The sequence below is a fragment of the Muntiacus reevesi genome, chromosome 6, assembly GCF_963930625.1.
Source record: "Muntiacus reevesi chromosome 6, mMunRee1.1, whole genome shotgun sequence".
Classification (NCBI taxonomy): Eukaryota; Metazoa; Chordata; class Mammalia; order Artiodactyla; family Cervidae; genus Muntiacus; species Muntiacus reevesi.
Genome location: NC_089254.1, coordinates 38,254,551 through 38,273,071, shown reverse-complemented (window position 1 = coordinate 38,273,071; position 18,521 = coordinate 38,254,551). Strand labels below are relative to the sequence as shown.

General features: G+C 38.5%; 1 protein-coding gene across 8 annotated transcripts in view; it reads left to right on the top strand.

Annotated features, from left to right (window-relative positions):
• The window catches only part of LOC136170448 (platelet glycoprotein 4), a 208,676-nt gene extending 194,603 nt beyond the window's left edge, over positions 1-14,073 (top strand). For all 8 annotated transcript variants that reach the window (XM_065938627.1, XM_065938624.1, XM_065938623.1 and 5 more), the window contains 5 exons: positions 487-605; positions 1,493-1,566; positions 2,484-2,538; positions 3,384-3,548; positions 10,276-14,073. In XM_065938627.1, coding sequence (XP_065794699.1) covers positions 487-605; positions 1,493-1,566; positions 2,484-2,538; positions 3,384-3,548 — 413 coding nt within the window. In that variant the 3' untranslated portion in view covers positions 10,276-14,073. The remainder of the gene's footprint in view (positions 1-486; positions 606-1,492; positions 1,567-2,483; positions 2,539-3,383; positions 3,549-10,275) is intronic.
• The last annotated feature ends 4,448 nt before the right edge of the window (positions 14,074-18,521 follow it).

The window sequence follows — 18,521 nt, the reverse complement described above, 5'->3', positions numbered from 1 at the left end:
TGTTTAAAAAAAAAGTATATTTTAGGATGTCTCTGAAACAAAAATTGATTCAAACATGGCATCTGGAGCCTATCTTATTTTGCTTACCTTCTTCATGTCAGAGTGGGTGAGAATGAAGAAAGAAAAGCCTCTTTAAATAAATTCTCAGTCCAAAGACATTTTACAGCCTGAAATGTGAGGGTATATGGTTGTAACGTTGTGTTCAGTAGCTAAGCTTTACATATTGAAAATAAACACCTAAGGGGTGAACAACACACATTAACGAAATAGTCAGTAGGATGATGTATAAGTTTACATTTCATTTTGGTTCAAAAGTGATCAGATACAATAATTTTCCCTCATTCTCATCCCCTGATTAGATTTCAAAGCCAAATTTGCATTTCTTTTTTTAAATTAAAAGCTTTGTTTTCAAGGAAATCTTTTCTAAGTGGTATATGAAATGAGGAGAATGATTTATCCCAATTGTCTCTTAAAACTTTTTTTCAGGAAAACCTGTGTACATTTCACTTCCTCATTTTCTACATGGAAGTCCTGAACTTGCAGAACCTATTGAAGGCTTAAGTCCAAATGAAGAAGAACATAGGACGTACTTAGATGTTGAACCTGTAAGCAAATAGTTTATTGATCAGATTTGTTTTTTAAAAATGAAGAAAAAACTAAATTATCAATCACATTTATTGTATTACATTCTTAATAAATTACTTACTTTTATTTCAAGGAAAATTACAGTGATTTCTTCCTGTTGTTGCTTATAAAATGTCAAGATAATTTTAGTTTTTCAGCAAAAGTCAGGAATAATGAAAATCATTCTATTTGGATTAAAATGATTTTATATGTTACTCTTTCAAATGTACTTTATATTTAACTGCAAATATTGCTTATATGAAGGTACCCTGTAGATTATGAGGGATTAAAAATGTTTTATGGGTATACATGCACTTGAGGCAAGATCAAATATATTTCTTAGTGTCAAGAAAAATCTGTTAAGTTCCCTATAGTTTAACAGTTTCTTTAATTTATATTAATATACCCCTTTTCAACAGATAGATGAAATGTCAGGACTTTAGCAGTCATATTTTAGTTTAAATGATGACAGAAGTAACATTATACTGATGATACATGGTTTCTGACTGAGTACATATTTAAATTCCAGGATATATTTTGTCAAATGAATTTTAGATTTCACTACTGTTGTTGTCGTTACTAATTCCCCAAAACCAATTCAAGTAAACATCACAAATCTAACTAAACCTTGACATTAGGTTGGGCAAGGATATATCTGTATACACACACGCATATACTCATAAAATTTAATTATGGAGAGTTACATATGTAATATTCAATATGTCTGATTAAGTCCAATTAATAACAAATTTCACAGGTTTCAAGTAGTACACTTTCACCTTAAGCTCATACATAACAAAAATAAGGTCTGGATATTATAAAAGAATGTTTTAAAAATAAGTTGGTAATTAGTTTGTTCTCGTTTTAGATAACTGGATTTACTTTACGGTTTGCAAAACGGCTGCAGATCAACATACTGGTCAAGCCAGCAAAAAAAATTGAGTGAGTTTCTTAAAGAAGTTTCATTTCAATTTTTCAAATTTTCTTGTAAGATGCGGATATATCTATCAAAGGAGATGGAAATAAAATTTCAATGTCTGTCTGGCTTAATGTCATTAAATAATTATTACATGCTTATAACTGTCACTTGTAATTTAGAATTACATCTAATGTGTAGTGAAATGGTACGTACCCATATTTTGGAATGAGTATTTCTGGTATTTCTCTCTTTGCTAACTGTGCAAATATTTTTATGACAATAGTTTCAGCATTCATATTTTAGTTTCCTGGGTATAATTTGTTGAAAGGGAAAATACATAATTAGAAAAGGTCATTCCAATTAAAAAACCTGTATCAGATGGCTTTCCTGTGGTTCAGTGCTTAAGAGTCCACCTTTCACTGCAAAGGACACTGGTTTGATCCCTGGTACGGGGAGATCCCACACGCCTCGGGAAGCTAGCCCCGTGCACCACAACGAGCCTGCACTCTGGCGCCCTCGAGTCGCCACTACTGAGCCCGTATGCAGCAACAACTGCAGCCTGCGCTCCTGGAGCCTATGCTCCACAACAGGAGAAGCCACTCCAATAAGAAGCCCATATGCACAGCAACTGCAGAGTGGCCCTGCTTGCCGCAGCTAGAGAAGGCCCATGTATGGCAACGAAGACCCAGTGCAGCCAAAAATAAATAAATATTTTTTAAAATCTGTATTAAAAAGATTTATATGTAGGAAAGATGTCTGAGAAACAGAAATATTAAAATTTAAATGCTTCACTACAGGAAAAACAAAGTAAGTAACTTAACCAGGTTATAAAAGCAACTAATTTCTGAACATTTATTTTCACTAGTAGTTACTAATATCTGTCATATGTGTATAGCATATTAGTATATATTTTCACACTTATTTTCAATGTTTATTACAGAGCATTAAAGAATCTGAAGCACAACTATATTGTGCCTATTCTTTGGCTTAATGAGGTGAGTATTTTTATCTATTAGTCACTAAAAACAGTAAGCTTCTTAATATACAGAAAAAGTTTTTGATGTCTGAAAATTAAATATATATATACACATACACACACAGTATTTGAACTTGTCTTTCCATTGTATCTATGGGTGACTTTATATATTATTAATTATATAATTAATTATTTTTTAAAGTAAGTCATACAGAAGTATCAGGATTATGTTAGACTTAAGTATAACTTTAATAAAAATAAAAATACTTCATAGTGCACTTATTAGATAATTTTTCTTGTCACAGTGCATGTGTTAGGAAAGAGTCATGAAAATATTAAACTCCAAATAGTTCAATATGAGCCTTGTAGTGCTAATAAAACCACCCAAGCTTATAATGGGCAAATTAGAGTAGATGTAGGCAGTCTATCTGGTGCCTGACAAGGTATTTTTAATATAAATCATGGAACCGACAAACCACAGAATTAGGAAATGCATTGCATAAGCCTTTAGAGGATAGAAACAATTGCGCTTTGCCATTTCCCTCTGTCACTAAGAAGCAACCTTTGGGAAACTGGAGAATATTTTCAGTAAGACTAGTGATCAATGAAACCAGTATATTCAACAACACAAGATAACATGTTTAAAGGGAGGAATATTATTCTCTCTCTCTCTCTAAATATTCTACCTGGGCATTTTTTGTCTTCTTTGACATGCAAAGAGAATTCCGATAGGCTTGTTTTGCAGATAAAGATTACTAACATCCGTGTGCTGTTTCGATAAAAGTGATACACGTTAAGTGGAGAGTTTTGAGTATTCTGCTCTCAAATCTACTCAAATAACACTATTTATTAACTTGATTACAGACTGGTACCATTGGTGATGAGAAGGCGGAAATGTTCAGAAATCAGGTGACTGGGAAAATAAACCTCCTTGGCCTGGTAGAAATCGTCCTGCTCAGTGTTGGTGTGGTGATGTTCATTGCTTTTATGATCTCATACTGTGCATGCAGATCAAAGAAAGTAAATTAAGTAAGTATATAACAGAAACCATATATGACTTAAGTAACATTAAATATGACTTGTTTCCATTTTGTCAAAACAGTTATAAACTAGGCTGCAAATATTAATGAACATGTCTAGTCAACTATCATTTTTAATATATCCTTGAAGCTTTGAGACACTTAATGTAGGTTAAAATGAACACTGAATGAGTACTTAGGCTTATCAATATTAAACAGATCACTATATTTCATCTTTATTCTGGGAGGAAATGGGCTAAGCTGTGAAAGTGTCACCTTTGAAAAATTAGAATGCTGCACAAAAGCTATATATGTACTCAATTTTTATTTCTTAATTATTTCTAGATAGTTATTTTAAGAATCACAAGTAATTTAATATATCTGACTAGGAAATGTTGTGTGAAACTGAAAATGGCAGATATTTGGGGAAACCGAAATATACAGGGGAAAAGGAAAGAAAAAGTAAAATTAGATAAGCTATAAAGTAATGAGAATTAAAGAGTCAATCAATGGTAGAGATAAAATCAGATAAAAATATGCTATTTTTAAATGCAAATAGCATATTAATATAAAAACAGAACTGCTGCATATAGACATGCTGTCCAAAATCATGACATGCAGCCTACATGCTCCAAGTAGAAGCCGTGATGAATGATTATAATTCAGGAGTTAGAATTAAATGAGCACAAGAAAATATAATAAAGATAATGTTGAACTCACTAAAACCAAATAATAGAGTTTAAAGGAAAAATCAGACAAATATGGATGAGTGAGTTTTAGCAAAACTGAAGAGGTGGTTCAGGCCTCTGTGTTTTAAATATTAGTACCCGTGTCCCCTTGAACATAGAGGAGCATATGCCAGACCCTTTTTTCTTTAAATGGAAGCCTTTCTTTAATAATCATAGGTGGCATTGGTATGGCTGATGGGAGTGGATTCTCCACTAACCCATAAGTTCTATCCACCGTTCCTTCCCTGGGATATCAAAGAAAAAAAATGAAGTGAATTCAAAGTCACTTGGTAGTGTACTTCCATTTTCTACCTTATGGACTGTAGCTCTCCAAATTCCTCTGTTCATGGAATTCTCCAGGCAAGAATACTGGAATGGGTTGCCATTCTCTTCTCCAAGGGACCTTCCTGACCCAGGGATTGAACCCAGGTCTCCTGCATTGCAGGCAGATTCTTTACCATCTAAACCACCGGGGAAGCCCAGAAGAAGAACAAGAAAAAAAAAAAAAAAAAAAAAAAAACGGAATCTAAATTAAAGCAAGGACTGATGCTGAAGCTCCAATACTTGGGCCACCTGATGCAAAGAGCCGACTGACTGGAAAAGATTGAGGGAATGAAGAAAAGAGGGTGACAGAGGACGAGATGGCTAGATGGCATCACTGATTCAATGGATATGAGTTTGAGCACTCAGGGAGATAGTAAAGCATAGGGTAGCCTGGCATGCTCCAGTTCATGGGGTCGCAAAGAGTTGGCCATGATTTATCAAGTGAACAACAACAGCAGCAAATTGCTCTGAAGAAAACAAATCACAATTTTAAAACAAGTCTTCTTATTCCACTTTTAATCAGATTGCTGACGGTAGGCTGCCCTGCATAGAAATTCTGAAGCTGCCACTGACAATTACTGACCTTAATGTGCTCAAATCATGCTATTTTACATGAATTTCACAGCTCAGTTCAGTTCAGTTGCTCAGTAGTGTCCGACTCTTTGCAACCCCATGAATTGCAGCACGCCAAGCCTCCCTGTCCATCACCAACTCCCAGAGTTAACTCAAACTCATGCCCATTGAGTCGGTGATGCCATCCACTCATCTCATCATCTGTTGTCCCCTCCTCCTCCTGCCCCCAATGCCTCCCAGCATCAGGGACTTTTCCAATGAGTCAAGTCTTCGCATGAGGTGGCCAAAGTACTGGAGTTTCAGCTTCAGCATCAGTCCTTCCAAGGAACACCTTTAGGATGGACTGGCTGGATCTCCTTGCAGTCCAAGGGACTCTCAAGAGTCTTCTCCATCACCACTGTTCAAAAGCATCAATTTTTCAGTGCTCAGCTTTCTTCACAGTCCAACTCTCACATCCATACATGACCACTGGAAAAACCATAGCCTTAACTAGACGGACCTTTGTTGGCAAAGTAATGTCTCTGCCTTTTAATATGCTGTCTAGGTTAGTCATAACTTTCCTTTCAAGGAGTAAACATCTTTTAATTTCACGGCTGCAATCACCATCTGCAGTGATTTTGGAGCCCCCCAAAAAATAGTCTGGCACTGTTTCCACTGTCTCCCCATCTATTTCCCATGAGGTGATGGGACCGGATGCCATGATCTTAGTTTTCTGAATGTTGAGCTTTAAGACAACTTTTTCACTGTCCTCTTTCACTTTCATCAAGAGGCTTTTTAGTACCTCTTCACTTTCTGCCATAAGGGTGGTGTCATCTGCCTATCTGAGGTTATTGATATTTCTCCCGGCAATCTCAATTCCAGCTAGTGCTTCTTCCAGCCCAGCGTTTCTCATGATGTACTCTGCATATAAGTTAAATAAGCAGGGTGACAACATACAGGCTTGATGTACTCCTTTTCCTATTTGGAACCAGTCTGTTGTTCCATGTCCAGGTCTAACTGTTCCTTCCTGACCTGCATACTGGTTTCTCAAGAGGCAGGTCAGGTAGTCTGGTATTCACATCTCTTTCAGAATTTTCCACAGTTTATTGTGATCCACACAGTCGAAGGCTTGGTGTAGTCAGTAAAGCAGAAATAGATGTTTTTCTGGAACTCTCTTGCTTTTTCGATGATCCAGTGTATATAGGCAATTTGATCTCTGGTTCCTCTGCCTTTTCTAAAACCAGCTTGAACATCTGAAAGTTCTCTGTTCATGTATTGCTGAAGTCTGGCTTGGAGAATTTTGAGCATTACTTTACTAGCGTGTGAGATGAGTGCAACTGTTCTGTAGCTTGAGCATTCTTTGGCATTGCCTTTCTTAGGGATTGGAGTGAAAACTGACCTTTTCCAGTCCTGTGGCCACTGCTGAGTTTTCCAAATTTGCTGGCATATTGAGTGCAGAACTTTCACAGCATCATCTTCCAGGATTTGAAATAGCTCAACTGGAATTCCATCACATCTACCTGCTTTGTTTGTAGTGATGCTTTCTAAGGCCCACTTGACCTCACATTGCAGGATGTCTGGCTCTAGATGAGTGATCACACCATTGTGATTATCTGGGTCATGAAGATCTTTTTTGTACAGTTCTTTTGTGTATTCTTGCCACCTCTTCTTAATATCTTCTGCTTCTGTTAGGTCCATACCATTTCTGTCCTTTATCAGACCCATCTTTGCCTGAAATGTTCCCTTGATATCTCTCATTTTCTTGAAGAGATCTCTAGTCTTTCCCATTCTGTTGTTCTCCTCTATTTCTTTGCATTGATCACTGAGGAAGGCTTTCTTATCTCTCCTGGATATTCTTTGGAACTCTGCATTCAAATGGGAATATCTTTCCTTTTTTCCTTTGCTTTTCTCTTCTCTTCATTTCACAGCTATTTGTAAGGCCTCCTAAGACAACCATTTTGCCGTTTTGCATTTCTTTTCCATGGGTATGGTCTTGATTCCTGTCTCCTATACAATGTCACAAACCTCCATCTATAGTTCATCAGGCTCTCTATCAGATACAGTCCCTTAAATCTATTTCTCACTTCCACTGTATAGTCATAAGGAATTTGATTTAGGTCATACCTGAATGGCCTACTGGTTTTCCCTAATTTCTTCAATTTCAGTCTGAATTTGGCAATAAGGAGTTCATGATCGGAGCCACAGTCAGCTCCTGGACTTGTTTTTGCTGACTGTATAGAGCTTCTCCATCTTTGGCTGCAAAGAATATAATCAATCCGATTTCAGTGTCGACCATCTGGTGATGTCCATGTGTAGAGTCTTCTCTTGTGTTGTTAGAAGAGGGTGTTTGCTATGACCGGTGTGTTCTCTTGGCGAAACTCTATTAGCTTTTGCTGTGCTTCATTCCGTACTCCAAGGCAAAATTTGCCTGTTACTCCAGGTGTTTCTTGACTTCCTAATTTTGCATTCCAGTCCCCTATAATGAAAAGGACATCTTTTTTGGGTGTTAGTTCTAAAAGGTCTTGTAGGTCTTCAAAGATCCGTTCAGCTTCAGCTTCTTCAGCATTACTGGTTGGGGTATAAGCTTAGATTACCGTGATATTGAATGGTTTGCCTTGGAAACGAGCAGAGATCATTCTGTCATTTTTGAGATTGCATCCAAGTACTGCATTTCTGACTTTTTTGTTGACCATGATGGCTACTCCATTTCTTCTAAGGGATTCCTGCCCACAGTAGTAGATATAATGGTCATCTGAGTTAAATTCACCCATTCCAGTCCATTTTATAGTTCACTGATTCCTAGAATGTAGACATTCACTTTTACCATCTCCTGTTTGACCACTTTCAATTTGCCTTGATTCATGGACCTAACATTCCAGGTTCCTATGCAATATTGCTCTTTGCAGCATCGGACCTTGCTTCTATCACCAGTCACATCCAAAACTGGGTATTGTTTTTGCTTTGGCTCCATCCCTTCATTCTTTCTGGAGTTATTTCTCCATTGATATCCAGTAGCATATTGGGCACCTACCGACCTGGGGAGTTCCTCTTTCAGTGTCCTATCATTTTGCCTTCTCATACTGTTCATGGGGTTCTCAAGGCAAGAATACTGAAGTGGTTTGCCATTCCCTTCTCCAGTGGACCACATTCTGTCAGACCTCTCCACCATGACCCGACTGTCTTGGGTGGCCCCACATGGCATGGCTTAGTTTCATTGAGTTAGACAGGACTGTGGTCCTGTGATCAGATTGGCTAGTTTTCTGTGATTATGGTTTTAGTGTGTCTGCCCTCTGATGCCCTCTCGCAACATCTACCGTCTTACTTGGGTTTCTCTTACCTTGGACGTGGGGTATCTCTTCACGGCTGCTCCAGCAAAACGCAGCCGCTGCTCCTTACCTTGGAGAAGGGGTATCTTCTCACGGCCGCCCCTCCTGACCTTGAACGTGGAGTAGTTCCTCTCAGTCCTCCTCCGCCCCGCAGCAGCTGCTCCTTGGAACTGGGGTTGCTCCTCTCGGCCACAGCACCTGTCCTCAGGCGTGTGGTAGCTCCTCTCGACCACCGCCCCTGACCTCAGAGGTTGGGTAGCTCCTCTTGGTCACCGCCCCCGCCCTGCCTAGTTAAAATTTATGATTTTCCAGTAACCATGGATGTATCAGCACCCATTCTGTGTTTTGGAGACATTACAGAAAATTAAATTTTAACAGCATTAAACTGTCTATTTTCAAAGTCTGAATCAGTTAAATTGAAGATTTAAAAAACAAACTTGCCTTTTTGGACCAATTTTTTGTGTGTGTGTTCGTGAGATTGAAAGCTTACTGAGGAAGGCAACTTGATCTTTTGATCTGATGCTTTCTGCCTATATATATTTCATTAAAAGGAGACTGAACAACTCTGCCTACAGTCTATTTGGACAGAATGTATTCAAAATGCTAATACATTCACATTATAATAAAGGAGATATGGCATCACCTTTAAAACCTGTCATCAATCCAGTAACATGTTTAAACACAGTAATTCATATGACTATTTATATAATAGACCAAAATATCATCTATTGAAAAGCCAAGTTAAAACAAAAACTTGTTCTAGTGGGAAAATTCGCTTTTCAAAATGAACTATAGTAGTTGTAAATTTTTTGGTATTATCCTCTATTAAAATTACATAGCCTATTTCATCAGTGCTTAATGAGCCCTGAATGTCCAACATCTTGGGTCTCTACGTAGCTTGGGCTCCCCTAGTAGCTCAGCAGGTAAAGAATTCGCCTGCAATGCAGGAGACCCTGGTTTGATTCCTGGGTTGGGAAGATCCCCTGGAGTAGGAAATGACAATCCACTTCAGTATTCTTGCCTGGAGAATCCCCATGGATAGAGGAGCCTGGAGGGCTAGAGTCTATGTGGTCACAATGAGTTGGACACAACTGAGCAATTCAGCACAGCTATGCAGCTGAAAGTAAAAGATTGAAAACTTTCCAGAGTGTCTTTATCAACAAGTATATTGGTTTGGCTTAAACATCTGACTGTTACAAGGAAAGTAACTGTTCTTTATACAGTGGGATGTCTTTTTTCTTTACAAATAAAGAAGAAAAATTTTCTAGGTTGATTTCTTGATTTACTATATTTAGACAAATCACAGATATAGAATTCCTTAAACAGGCCTCATGTTGAATATTATAATTAATTATGCCTTTGGGAAGATTTATAAACAACTGAAAACTAAGGAGACACTGTACAGAGGGAATAAAGTAAAGATGGGAGAGTGAAGGTGTGGATTTATTCAATGGATCACAAAGAGAATAAGCCAACAGTCTTTTCAAAAGTAGCAGTACATGCACCACTAAGTGGAGGATGGTCTGAAAGGACAGCAGAGAGTGGAAATGCTCATGAAGAGCAGACTTGATGAGTGACCCTCCTTATATGACTGTGTGCAGCTCTTGAGAGCTGGGAAGGAGCCTTCCATGTTCCCTGGAATGGGAAAATAACTGCCTTATCCATGAAGTACATCAGAGAAATTTTCTCTACAGCTGGAGAAATTGGACTGATTTCTAGAAAGTATAACATCTTTAATATATAGAATTTGAGTCTTAACTATTTTTCCATGAATTTCTGATATGTACCTTATCTTTCTTCTTTCCAGGGAGCAAAAGAGTCTCTACATTTATGCACCAGCTATGTCAGGACATTTCTTAATATCACCTTACAAAAGTCAAGATTTTCATGCTTTATTTTTGCAAAACACACCTTATCTTACAGTTCAAGAACTGGTGACACTCCCCCCCCCCCCCCCCATAAGCAGAAGCACATTTCAAAAATCCACACTTTGAACAAAAAACCAGCACTTTTAAAAATCCAACATGTTCACAATGGAATGGACTTCAGTTTCTACAGATGTGGCTTGAGCATGATCCACTTATTTTTATTGGTACTGATTCACCAATTTATTCCCAATGCTAAATTCAGCAGAGAGATGGTCATTCTACACAAATCCTGGACCCTGAACACTAGCCTTCCTCATCGAAAGGAAAACATCACTACCCTCATCAGTATCCCTGCAAAACACAGACCCCAGTACTGTCAGTACATTGCCTCTGAAGAGCAAATATTTTTAAAGATATTTGAAAACGTAAACTAAATGACTGGCCTATGAACCATTTATTATACATTACTCAAGTTTTTTTCTCTATGGAATCCTTTGTACAGCATCAGCAAAGCATTATAACCATGGTATTTATAACAATACGGGCTTAAATTTTTGTCAATGGTTATGCATTTGGACATTAGAGAAGGCAATGGCAACCCACTCCAGTGTTCTTGCCTGGAGAATCCCAGGGACGGGGGAGCCTGGTGGGCTGACATCTGTGGGGTCGCACAGAGTCGGACACAATTGAAGTGACTTAGCAGCAGCAGCAGCAGCAGCAGCATGCATTTGGACATGTTTGAGAACTTTGCTAACTTCCATGTTCTACCGCTCTTCTGGAAATCTGAGCAAATTTTCATCTTTCTACTCAGTTGCATACACCTTATGCTTGGCAACTTCAGAAGCTGTGCTAGCACTAAGAGATGTAAATGATAATGCAGAAATTATTGCGTGGGAGGTTACTAGCTGTAGAATGTTCACTCATAGTCATTTGTTGTAAAATTTCTTGCTTTCATTGTCACCTCAGAAAGACTGGTTTTGAACATTAAAAGATGTTCCTTAAAATCTTGTACTTTGTCTAGTTCCTCTTGTGTCACAAAAAATTTACTCTAGTTTTCTAATTGTTCTAGCTGAATTTTTGCTTCTGTATGAATCTAATATTTCCTTTTGAAATATTATTTCTAAATTCAATCTTTACAACTTTTTCCTTATCTAATTTTTGAGCCAGTTGGGGGATAAGGAAATGAAAAGATAGCTGGCCATGCTTTACAGGTACAGAACTTAAATTCTAGATTATGAAAGACCTTTCCTTTCTACCAGAAGACGTGTTGCCTGGTAGTCCTGCTTTCTTAAGCAGAAGTTCACTTATGGCAGAGACCACAAGTCCTCCTAAAAAGGCTCCCCATATAAGGGGATGATGGACCATGTTCTGCCTTGTGTTTTACAGGATAAATTATTAGTAACTGGTTTGTTTAGATACTAAAATCAGGAATAATCTTGTCATGTCAGTTGCCAGGGTACATAAATACCAAAAACTGCAAACCGAGATAACACTAGTTTAGAAGGATCTTTGGAAAAATCTTGAAGGTATTCAAAACATACTGATGTAATATCCTTTCATTTCCTGGGAATAGAAAAAGTAACCTCCTAAAATATGGGGATGTGTTCGAGAAATTAAAATGAACAAAGTGTAATCCAGGCTTCAGGAGCAGGAGAGCAGATTTCTGACCTGCCTGGACACTGCCTGAATTCCGTGCCTGTCTGTAAGTCCCGCCAGTCAGACAGTATTTTATATGTGAAAGAGAGTGGATCTTGGAATCTACTAAACCCCTGAAGGCCTTACGAGCCCCCTAGGGGTTCTAAGAAATGTTGATGATTCACAAGGTGAAACAAAGGGCATTGTAAAAGTTAAAAACCAAAACTGCAATTTTGCAAGCAAACTGATGATGCCATGTTTGTGTGCGGCCTGGGATTGTAAATGAGAGACCTCAAAACTTCAATCTGAAGTCTCACCCATGGGGTAGATGTACTTTCCAGGACCCTTTCCCTGTTGGGGCTCCAGATTAAGGAGGGACTTCTCAGTGCTGCTCAAGTCTGGATATGGATAGGCCTAATCTGGCAATGTATAAGCTGTGACTTCTTCATTGCTTGTATTTCTTTTTTTTAAATGACTGTATATTGAAATTAACTCAAATAATTATCCATAAAAATTGAAATTGTTTATTTGTGACTAAGGAGTGGTTTCTTTTGTTAATGAATTCATCAAACCTAAAGGAAAGTAAAACTTTTGGCAAAACATCATGTGAGAACCTAGACATCTGTCTTCTGATACTGAGTCTGCTTTCACTACATTAGGATACCTGTGGACATGTTGATTTAGGAAGAATATAAAGGATACTTCTTTCAGTCTTAAACTAAATAGGGTTGAATGTAAAGCAGAAATAGTTCAGAAGAATTGAATAAAAAATTACATACCCACCTAAGGGTAGATAGAACTGTATAACCAATCAATGACTCATATTTTAAATCTTCATACAGAAAAGCACCTCATATTATTTGCGTGCTAAGTCGCTTCAGTCATTTCTGACTGCAACCCTATGGACTGTAGCCTGCCAGGCTCCTCTGTCCATGGGATTCTACAGACAAGAATACTGCAGTGGGTTGCCATACCCTTCTCCAGAGGGTCTTTCTGACCCAGGGATGGAACTTGCCCCTCTTAGGTCTTCTGCATTGGCAGGTGGGGAGAGAGGTTTTGACTTATGGGTCCATAGTACTCTCTATATTCTAATTTTTATCATTCCTTACCATATTTCTTTAAATTCTGTAAATTTACAAAAGGAAAAACAACCCATACATAAAGATAAATGAAATACATTAAAAATACCTAGTAGAAAGTATAATACTTTGTTTCAAAAACGGGAGGCAGTTATTTTTATATGACGAGTGAGTTTGGATGTGTGCACGATGCTTCCACATGCATGTGCTGAGGCAGGAGTGGGGCACTTTAGGGAATATGTCTCATGTTGACTTAATTGCCCCAGAGCAAGTATAAATGTACACATGGATGGATTAGTCTGCTTTTTTTAATTGAAAAATTGCCCCATATTTTAAAGAGGCACGTTTTTATTCAACATTGTTAAATCACCTCAAAAAAACCAGGTGTTTAAAACTTAAAGTTTGAAAATCTGTACCATCTGCAAAGGGGTTAACATAAATTGGAGAATCTGTGGCATCTTAAAATGGGTTGAGGCTTACTGTTGCTGACGAGCACATGAAGAAAAGAAAATGTGTAGATCTTTCAGTACCCAGAAAAAGAGGTCAAGAGGGGTGTCATCTTAGGGGAAACATAGCTATATGTTAGATTTTTACATGTGTGATAATCTGTTGTTCTTATTAACCCATTATCCATGTCTGGTCTGAATTACAGAATATCTTTCTAGCTGGAGTCTGTTGCAGGTGTGTTCTGTCAGTTCAGCATTTCTGGTTGAAGTTCAATGTATTACAGACACTGTGGCTGCCTTCTCTTTGTCTGCCTCTTCATGGTCACCTACAACTATAAATAACCACTCCACTTAATTAATCACTATTCATTACGCTTTTCTGCATATACTTACAGAATTACCTATACTTGTTTTTCTGAGTTATTTACAGCAAGTTGAGTTAATGAACTAAAGATGAATTAGTGCCAAATACTGGTATCAAAAAAATACAGGCATACTCTACTTTTTCCTTTCTTGGCTCAAAGGTAGCTGCATTATTAAATATTTGTGAAAATAAAAATTTCATTTAGTAGAAAAATGATTTGTTTTTCATTTATTTAGTTTTGAATGTGTATGATTTGAATGTTATTTGATATTACTATTGTAACTATATATTAGCTACTATTGATCCTATCTGAATTTTTTACATATTAACTCCTATTCTCTTTTCCCAACTGTTCTCAGATGCTAGTAAGCTTATGTGCGCATATTTCCGAAATTCTCCATTCTATACACTCATGAAGCTAGTTCCTTCATAGCTAAGGACATAGCTAAGGACAAATGGTTTAAAGTCTTGCTTATTTCACTGTGTGAAATCTGAGTCAGGTATCTCAGCATCACCTGTGAACTTCTTAACAATGCAGAATCTCAGGTTCTATCCTAGACCTACTGAATCAGAATCTGTAGTTTGGTAGGATACCAAAGTGTTTTCTAGTCACAATGAAGTAAAAATGCCCACATTTAAATCACAGTGAGATTAGACTACCCGTGTAACAGTTTTATTTGTCTTGTTCTTGGTATTAGGTAGATTTATTACAGAATGACTTAAGAGACCAAAGCTATACAAGCATACTGCTATGAGAGGAAAGTTCATTGTGCTTGACAATTTTCTATAAATATTTCACTTCGCAGAAGGAAATGGCAACCCACTGCAGTATTCTTGCCCAGAGAATCCCGTGGACAGAGGAGCCTGGTGGGCTGCTGTCCATAGAGTCACACACAGTCGGACACGACTAAAGTGACTTAGTATGCATGCATTGGAGAAGGAAATGGCAGCCCACTCCAGTGTTCGTGCCTGGAGAATCCCAGGGACGGGGGAGCCTGGTGGGCTGCCGTCTATGGGTTCACACAGAGTCAAACATGACTGAGGCAACTTAGCAGCGGCAGCAGCATTTCACTTAGCTTTGTCGTTTGCTCTGTGAAATTTGAAAATGCTATTTTCAGATGGTAATAGAGCTAATCAGCTTAGCAGATTAGAGGGTGAAGCAATAGTAACTTGACTCTCTGAATCTTATGGAAGGAGTTCTTTTATCTGTTTGACAGTATTCATGACAAATATTCATATTTACTGCATGTAAAGAAGAAGATAGGTCAGGAGCAGGGAAGAGATATTAACACTGGAGATATTTCTCAGAGTTCATCTGAGGTAGAAACTATCTATTTATTGAATAAAGGGGCTCTTCAGCATCCGGTCATTTTATATATTACACAAATTATAAGGAATGCATTAACAGCTACAGAGCTTTAATCTGGGCAAAATAATGGGTTGGATTTCTTCCTTGGAGGATGTCTTGAGAGGGACAAGCAGGAGCAAGGAGGAGAATACTAAGACAAGGGCTTGTTTCTGGAAAGAATGAATGTCTACACAGTCATAGAAGCATAAATAAGGCCAGTGTGGAAGACAGAACCGAGCTCCAACCTACCTAGAGTCCAGAAGTCAAGGCTACAGCTGTTCTGTCCTAATACTACATTCAATCTACACAGGTGAGGATTATAGTCATTATGGAAAGATGGTACTATATATGATAGGATAGGTAATTAGTGGAAGATAGTTTTACAAATCCCACTTTCTAAGTATTAAAGAAGATAATTTAGTTATTGTAGACATCTAAGGAAACAGCTTTAGATGGTTTTGCCAAGAGAATGCACTAGTCATGGCAAACACAGCCTTCCAACAACACAAGAGATGACTCCACACATGGACATTACCAAATGGTCAACACCAAAATCAGACTGACTATGTTCTTTGCAGCCAAAGGTGGAGAAGCTCTATAATGTCAGCAAAACAAGACTGGGAGCTGACTGTGGCTCTGCTCATAAACTCTTTATTACAAAATTCAGACTTAAATTGAAGAAACTAGGGGAAACCACTAGACCATTCAGATATGACCTAAATCAAATTCCTTATGATTATACAGTGGAAGTGACAAACAGATACAAAGGATTAGGCCTGACAGACAGAATGCCTGAAGAACTATGGATAGAGGCTCATGACATTGTAAAGAAGGTGGTAATCAAAATCATTCCCCAAAAAAGAAATGCAAAAAGCCAAAATGGTTGTCTGAGGAGACCTTACAGATAGCTGAGAAGAGAAATGAAAGGCAGAGAAGAAAAGGAAAGGTACACCCATCTGTATGCAGAGTTCCAAATAACAGCAATGAGAGATAAGAAAGCCTTCCTAAGAGAGCAATGCAAAGAAATAGAGGAAAACAACAGAATATGAAAGACTAGAGATCTCTTCAAGAAAATTAGAGATACCAAGGGAACATTTCATGCAAAGATGGGCTCAATAAAGGACAGAAATGGTATGGACATAACAGAAGCAGAAGATATTAAGAAGAGGTGGCAAGAATACACAGAAGGACTGTACAAAAAAGATCTTCACAACCCAGATAAGCATGCTGCTGTGATCACTCATCTAGAGCCAGACATCCTGGAATGTGAAGTCAAGTGGGCCTTAGCAAGCAACGCTACGAACAAAGCCAGTGGAAGAGATGGAATTCCAGCTGTGCTATTTCAAATCCTAAAAGATGATGCTGTGAAAGTGCTGCACTCAATATGCCAGCGAATTTGGAAAACTCAGCAGTGGCCACAGGCCTAGAAAAGGTCCATTTCATTCTAATCCTGAAGAAGGACAATGTGAAAGAATGTTCAAATTATCACACAATTGCACTCATCTCACACTCTAGCAAGGTAATGCTCAAAATTCTCCAAACTAGACATCAACACCACGTGAATTGAGAACTTTCAGATGTTCAAGCTGGATTTATAAAAGGCAAAGGCACCAGAGATCAAATTGCCACCATCCTTTGGACCACAGAAAAAGCAAGCCAATTCCAGGAAAACATCTACTTCTGCTTTACTGACTACGCCAAAGCCTTTGACTTTATGGACCATAATAAGCCGTGAATAATAAACAGATGGGAACGCCAGACCATCTCACCAGCCTCCTGAGAAATGTGTATGCAGGTCAAGAAGGAACAGTTAGAACTGGACATGAACAACCAACTAGTTCCAAATCAGGAAAGGAGTACGCCAACGCTGTATATTGTCACCCTGCTTATTTAACTTATATGCAGAGTACATCATTTGAAATGCTGGACTGGATGAAGCACAAGCTGGAGTCTAGATTGCAGTGAGAAATGTCAATTATCTCAGATATGCAGATGATACCTGCCTTAAGGAAGAAAGCGAAGAGGAACTAAAGAGTCTCTTGATGAAAGTGAAAGAGGAGAGTGAAAAAGTTGGCTTAAAAGTCAACATTCATAAAACTAAGATCATGGCATCCAGTCCCATTACTACATTGCAAATAGATGGGGAAACAATGGAAATGGTGAGAGACTTTATTTTGGTGGGGCTCCAAAGTCACTTCAGATGGTGACTGCAGTCACGAAATTAAAAGATGTTTGCTCCTTGGAAGAAAAGCTGTGATAAACCTAGATAGCATTTAAAAGGCAGAGACATTACTTTGCTGACAAAGTCCATCTAGTCAAAGCTATAGTTTTTTCCAGGAGTTATGTATGAATGTTGGACCATAAAGAAATCTGAGTGCTGAAGAACTGAGGCTTTTGAACTGTGGTGTTGGAGAAGCCTCTTGAGAATCCCTTGGGCTGCAAGGAGATCAAACCAGTCAATCCTAAAGAAATCTGTCCTGAATATTCATTAGAAAGACTGATGCTGAAGCTCCAGTAATTTGGCCACCTAATATGAAGAACTAACTCCTTGGAAAAGACCCTGATGTTGGGAAAGATTGAAGGCAGGTAGAGAAGGGGACAACAGAGATTGAGATGGGTGGATGGCATCATCCACTCAACGGACATGAGTTTGAGCAAGCTCTGGGAGTTGGTGATGGGCAGGGAAGCCTGGTGTGCTGCAGTCCATGGGTTCACAAACAGTCGGATATGACTGAGTGACTGAACTGAACTGAAACATAGAGCAAATGAGAAAAATCCAACAATAAGCGGGTAGGAGAGGTTGAGACATAATTTTGCCATAAACCCAACACCGAGCTCAGCTATCATCATTCAGGAAGAAATTTAAAACTCACAGCTGCTTCCTAAGGAGCAAAGAGTATGACTCTACAATTGGGCACCCTAAGTTTTAAGATCTACAACTGAGAGGTGAGCCCCCTGAACATACAGCTTTCTAAGTCAATGGGTCTTGCGTCCACAAGACCCACAAAGGTATAACAAAATGAGAAATGACCTTTAAAGGGCTCACATGTGCAGATTCACCTGCCCCAGGGCCAGATACAGAAGCAGCAGAACAAGAGGCACACAGAATGCATATGAAAGGTGCTCAATTGCTAATCTTAAAATGTCAGACTGTGTGGCAGGCATCTCATGTCACACACACACAGGCCTGCTGGGGAGAGGGGACTGCAACACCATCTTCACACTCTTGCTCTGCCTTGTTCCAGCAGGCAGGGGCCACCGCCCCTGTCCCACCTTGGACATCATGCTATGCTACCCCTCTGCCCTACTGCAG